At 28.3% G+C, this 5,471-nt stretch overlaps 1 protein-coding gene across 1 annotated transcript; it reads right to left on the bottom strand.

Moving 5' to 3' along the window:
* Nucleotides 1-685: 685 nt before the first annotated feature.
* LOC113859756 (UDP-glycosyltransferase 86A1-like) lies at nt 686-4,449 on the bottom strand. Its single transcript, XM_027492452.1, has 2 exons — nt 3,924-4,449; nt 686-1,581 (listed from the first exon to the last, which is right to left on the bottom strand). Exons 1-2 carry the CDS (start codon nt 4,447-4,449, stop codon nt 686-688), a joined length of 1,422 nt encoding a protein of 473 aa, XP_027348253.1.
* Between the last annotated feature and the right edge of the window lie 1,022 nt (nt 4,450-5,471).

The following is a 5,471-nucleotide window of genomic DNA, read 5'->3' as shown; positions in this document are numbered from 1 at the left end:
CCAGACAACAAAGTCGTTATTGCGGTTTTCCTCTTTCATATTTTTTAGGCTCTATCGTTAGCTATGAAAATTTTCTTCCTCATATTCTTTCTTCTCTACTATTGTCAACAGTACCATTTGTTTTATTAAAATCAAACCATTACGCCTCATATGAAATCTATTTGTTTTATTCCATTAAATGATCGTCTATTACTTTATCTTATAAATCAATAAATTTACCATTTTTTTATAAATTTATTCATTTTATTATATTATTTTACTTTGATTTTTAGTTTCATCGAGCACTCTTTAGATTTAAATTATAATCATTTTAAAATTAAAAAATCTAAAAAATATAAGTCGTGAAAAAACAAATGGTAAAAAATCAATAAAGACTAATATAAATCAAATGGTAAAAAAATGGGTTATAGTTTTATTACATTTTGATATGAAATTTAAATTAAATCGTATGTTCTTTTATGTTTATTTTAGATAAGTTTTTTAATATATAAAAATGAACTAAATTAAAACATAAACACCTCTGACATTCAAACAAACTTATAATATATCATTATAATTGGATTAGCTGTCTTAAAAAAAACACTTCAAATAAAATTACAAGCTTACTTCCTTATTCATAACACATAGACATAAAAAAAAAATTAAAAACAATAGAAAATTAAATAATCCCAACCGAAACTATGACCTATTTTCTTACAACAAGGTCATTGACGAAGCATTCTATATTTTTCTCAGAAGATCCGTTGGGCTTCAGTGCATCTTCTAATTTCAGATTAACCTCCCTTAGTGCAGCCTTCAATTGGTCTCCTAATTTTCCATCCATCAAACGGTTGACATTCTTCGAGACCTCCTCTTTTGTGATCACCTTTTGATCGGTCAAATTAATCCCAACCATCCAATCATCTACCACTATTTTTCGATTGGTGAATTGGTCGGTCAACAGAGGAAAACACAGCAATGGAACCTCAAACCAAAGGCTTTCTAAGATGGAATTCCACCCACAGTGAGTCAAGAACCCACCAATTGCAGGGTGGGCCAAAACCTGGGTTTGACAACACCATGGTACTATCAACCCACGATCACCAACCCCTTCCCTAAACCCAATGGGTAGTGGGTCAACATCTTCTGAGCTCACAATATCGGGCCGAAGGACCCAAATAAAACTCACTTTGCTGAGCAAAAGCCCATTTGCAATTTCTACAAGATCCCTTTCAGTGACATGGGCATAGCTACCAAAAGAAGCATACAAGACTGAACCATGAGGCTTGGACTGGAGCCAGTGGGTGCAATCTGACTCGGGCCATAAGCTTGTTGCTACTGGGCCCTTGGCTAAACGAAATGGGAAGAGGGGTCCAATGGCATAGAATGGCTGGTGGGCTTGTAATGCTGCTATGACATTGGGCTCAAGCTCTTCCACTGTATTGCATAGCACAGAATCTGCATTCTTTACATCATGGAACATTTTGAATAATATTTTGTGCAACACTGTGGATGTATCTGCTTCTTGAAGATACGATGCTGTGTCCTTTGGATCAATTGCTTCCACTCCAGGTACGTAGTCAATGGGGTCTTTCCTGCCATCTTTACCCAAAAAAAAAAAGCAATTTTATTTTTTTGTTTTCAAGATTGATCATCAACGACTCCATTTTTTTAAAATTTAATTTAATCAAATATATAGCACAATTAATGATATTTTATAGAGATTAGATTTGTAATATTGTCTTAATAATTATTCAAAAAGTGTTACTAATATATTTTTTAACATTTTTTACTGTTATTTAAATTTTATTGAAACAGAATCTCACCTGTAACTTAATATTTTTTTTCGTATTTTTATCATTTTTAATAAATTTTAACTTAATAGAACATTTTTTAAAAGGTGCTTTGTAAGCATTTCTCTAATTACATATATAATTAAAAAAATCCATAAACATTCAATTTCGCAAAAAAAATTAAAAATACAGGCTTATAGTCAACGGAGTAGTTCCTACTATCTTTGCCCAAAAAACAAAAGCAAATTGATTTTTTTTTTCAAGATGGAATGCTATCATCATTTATTCAACTTTCATTGTTTTATTATTATTATTATTACAAGTAGAAGAAAGAGAAAGTTACGAGAAGTTCCTTGATTTTATTATTAATATATAACACAATTAATAATATTTCATAGAGATTAAATTTAACATATTTTATGAATAATGACTCTTAAAATACTTTTACAAATTAAGAGATTAAAATAAAAAATTAAATTAAGTAAAAATAAGAGTTAATGGGCTAATCTACCATTTTAAGTCTATTATTATTTAATTTAGTAAAATATACAACACAGTTAATTGATATGTAATTCAAAATCCATAAACATGTAATTTAATAAATAAATTAACACGATTATATAAATACTTGATTGAGGATTTAGATTCTTTCTAATTTTTGTAAGAATTGGACATCCGATTTCATTTTTGTTTAAGTGAATTAGATTCTCTTAAGCAAAAATGCATAAAATAATAAAAATTATTTACATAAAATTAGCTTAAATAAATTTTTTAGCTTAAAGTTAATTTTTGCAAATTTATTTAAATTATTTTGACTTAAGTGAATTTTGTACATTTAAGAAGATGGAGGCTGAAGATAAAAAAAAAAAAAGACTAAAAATGGATAGAGATAAGGAGAGCAGATAATACAAAAATAATGACAGAAGGAGAGAAGGGTGGAGGGATGAATATGGAAGAAATAAAAAGAGATTTGCACGAGATCAGATGAGAATGAAAATAAGAAGAAAGGAATTGGAGCATGTTGTGAAAGGAAGAGGGAGTTAGAAGAAAAAAAAAAGAGTTAGGTACGAGAGAAAAAAGAAGGATAAATATAAAGGTTAAAAAAGGTTGAACATAAAAGTTGAAAAAATAATATTAGACATGAAAAAAAGAAGAAAAAAAAAAGACGCACAATTTGCTTAATCTAAAAAAAATTGCTTAAACAAAAAAAAATTTACTTAAGTTAATTTTATATAAAATAATTTTGTCATTTTTGCTTAAATAAATCTAAATTCCCGCTAAAATTAAAGAAATTCAGATCTAAAATTTTATTTTGTGAACGCATAGAATACATAAAATATTTGTCCGCAACTAGTCGCAAGGATAAAAACAAATTATCGAAAATAAGCTGATAATGAGTATGCTACACGACACCCAGAACATCATAAATTTATGGGCCTAAAATACATTATTCAAAACTTTTGTAATCATCAAAGCTTTTTTGGTCCCAATCCGAGACCACATGTTCCCACCTACTTATACCTTTGTGATTTTTTTTAATAAATTGTAAAATTTGTATCTGTCAACATTATACATACTTCGTAATCCCCCAAGTCAAGACTCTTCCATTGGAGGTTTTAAACACTCAAAAAATGAAAAGATACGAGTAAAATGAAAAATTAATAATGTATCTCGTTAAATTAACTTAGTTATTATAAATTTAGCCTTTTATAAAAATTCTGAACAGTATGTATTTGTTAAATAATTTCAATTTTTTAATTAAAAATGAAATTATATATTTATTTAAAAATTAAATATATTTTAACATAATTTTTAATTAAACTTTTTATTTATTATTTTTAATTGATGTCCATAAGATACTGAACAACAAATTTTAGTTTTTTTTTTTTTTATTTGAGTGGGAACTAAATTATTCTAAGGTGATTTATTCACTATATCAAATTTTAGATATATACATCTACAACTATATAATTATATAATTGACATTTAAACATAATATTAAACATCTCAAATAAAGTTATTAAATATTAAAGAGTTACTCGTAAAGAAACTTAATCTTTATTACTGTAACCGACTATGATTTTACTTATGACGTTAATAGAGTCTATTAACATAAATAAGATGTATATTATAGCAGAGATTTTGAGTTACCATTAGAGTCGAAGTGGCCGTTGTCTCTGAGAAGATCCATGTGGTAGTATAGAGTGAAAACCAAAGCAGTCTCCGTCCAAAACGACGCCCAAAGCAACCCAAACTTGTCGGCTATGGTGGATGCCCAAACAAAGAAGGTATCAGCAATCAAACAAGTCACGGGTGGATCCGAACTCTTCACAATCTTTGCAACCAACTCTTCTACATGAGCCGACATGAAATGCAACAAAGATTCCATAAACTCGTCGTGGTTGAGGGACCTGTCGTATTCCACCGGAAGACCGTCGGAAACCGTCGTGTAGCGTATGTCGAGGCCGGAGTCCTTGACGGCGGCGAAGAGGTCATGGTGGTTAGGGTTACCGTTGGTGTTGGCTTTGGAGGTTTGGTGGTGGATGGAGTGGGTGTTGACGAAGGTGATTGTGAGGCCTTTTGATGCGAGCTTCATGGCCAAATTCACTGCGGGGATCACGTGACCTTGCAGTGGATATGGGAAGATTATGGCGTGAGGATTTTGGTTCCTTGCCATGGCAGAGAAGCACAGAGGATGACTGTTCTTTGGTTTGTTTTGATCTTAAGCTTTTGAAATTTTAAGGGTATTTAAGACAACAAAGTTTGGATTTGAGATAATCATATGATTTGGAAAATTGTTTGATGTAATAATTATAGTAAATATTTTAAGGTTTTGCTTGTGAGTTATTTTTTCAGAAAAGTGAGGCAAAATGAAAGTCAATTTACCTCTCAGTTCTTTTAATTTGAAGGATCTTTTATCAACTCTTTTTCTTTCTCTTTTTTCTACTCTTTCTTTATTTTTTGAATTCTTTTTTTTTACTAAAGCATAATTTAATACTTTAAATGTATTTTTAAGATACGTATAAAATAAATAAAAAATTATATACAATGTTTTTAAAGTTACTTAAACAATAAAATTCATGATTAAAAAGTATTTGTGACTGTGTATTCGTTTTTTTTTATACAACATTTTTTCAACAACATTATTTATACAAGTGTAATTAAAATACATCTGCGATATTTACATATTTTAAATATTTCTTTTCTATATTCTTACGCCCAAAAATATAATCAACAATTTATCCATTGAAACATGAATAATATGCAAATACAGATAAGATACACAAGTTGAACAACAGTATAATAATTTTGTTATGCTGCTTTTTTAATAATAATAATAATAATAATAATTTCATTAATAATAGTTTATTTTGGTAATCTCAAAGTTTAACCCATTTAACATTATTAAAAAATAAATAAAAAAACAGCTTTCTATTGAGTATTAAAAAATAATTTCTATATATTTTATTGATAAAATTTGTAAACAGGATAATGTCACAATATTTCATACAAAGATCGTGGCTTGTCGTCATTAATAGTATTTTTTAAACATGACTGATATTTTAAAACGGTGAAAGTCCTCATTAAATTATGGTCGAACTCGTAATATATCTATTATATAATTTATTTTAATATATTTTGACATATATTAAATATTTGATTAATTTTTTATTATATTCAAATGAAACAATATAATAT

This window comes from Abrus precatorius, unplaced genomic scaffold, assembly GCF_003935025.1.
Source record: "Abrus precatorius isolate BTA unplaced genomic scaffold, Abrus_2018 Scaffold2, whole genome shotgun sequence".
NCBI lineage: Eukaryota > Viridiplantae > Streptophyta > Magnoliopsida > Fabales > Fabaceae > Abrus > Abrus precatorius.
Note: the sequence above shows the minus strand (reverse complement) of the source record. Positions and strands in the feature narration are given on the sequence as shown.

Coding starts and splice junctions, on each gene's coding strand:
- LOC113859756 (XM_027492452.1), bottom strand. CDS start 4,449: ATGGCAAGGAACCAAAATCCTCACGCCATAATCTTCCCATATCCACTG. Junction 1,582..3,923: donor CGGCCACTTCGACTCTAATG/GTAACTCAAAAT, acceptor TTTTGGGTAAAG/ATGGCAGGAAAGACCCCATT.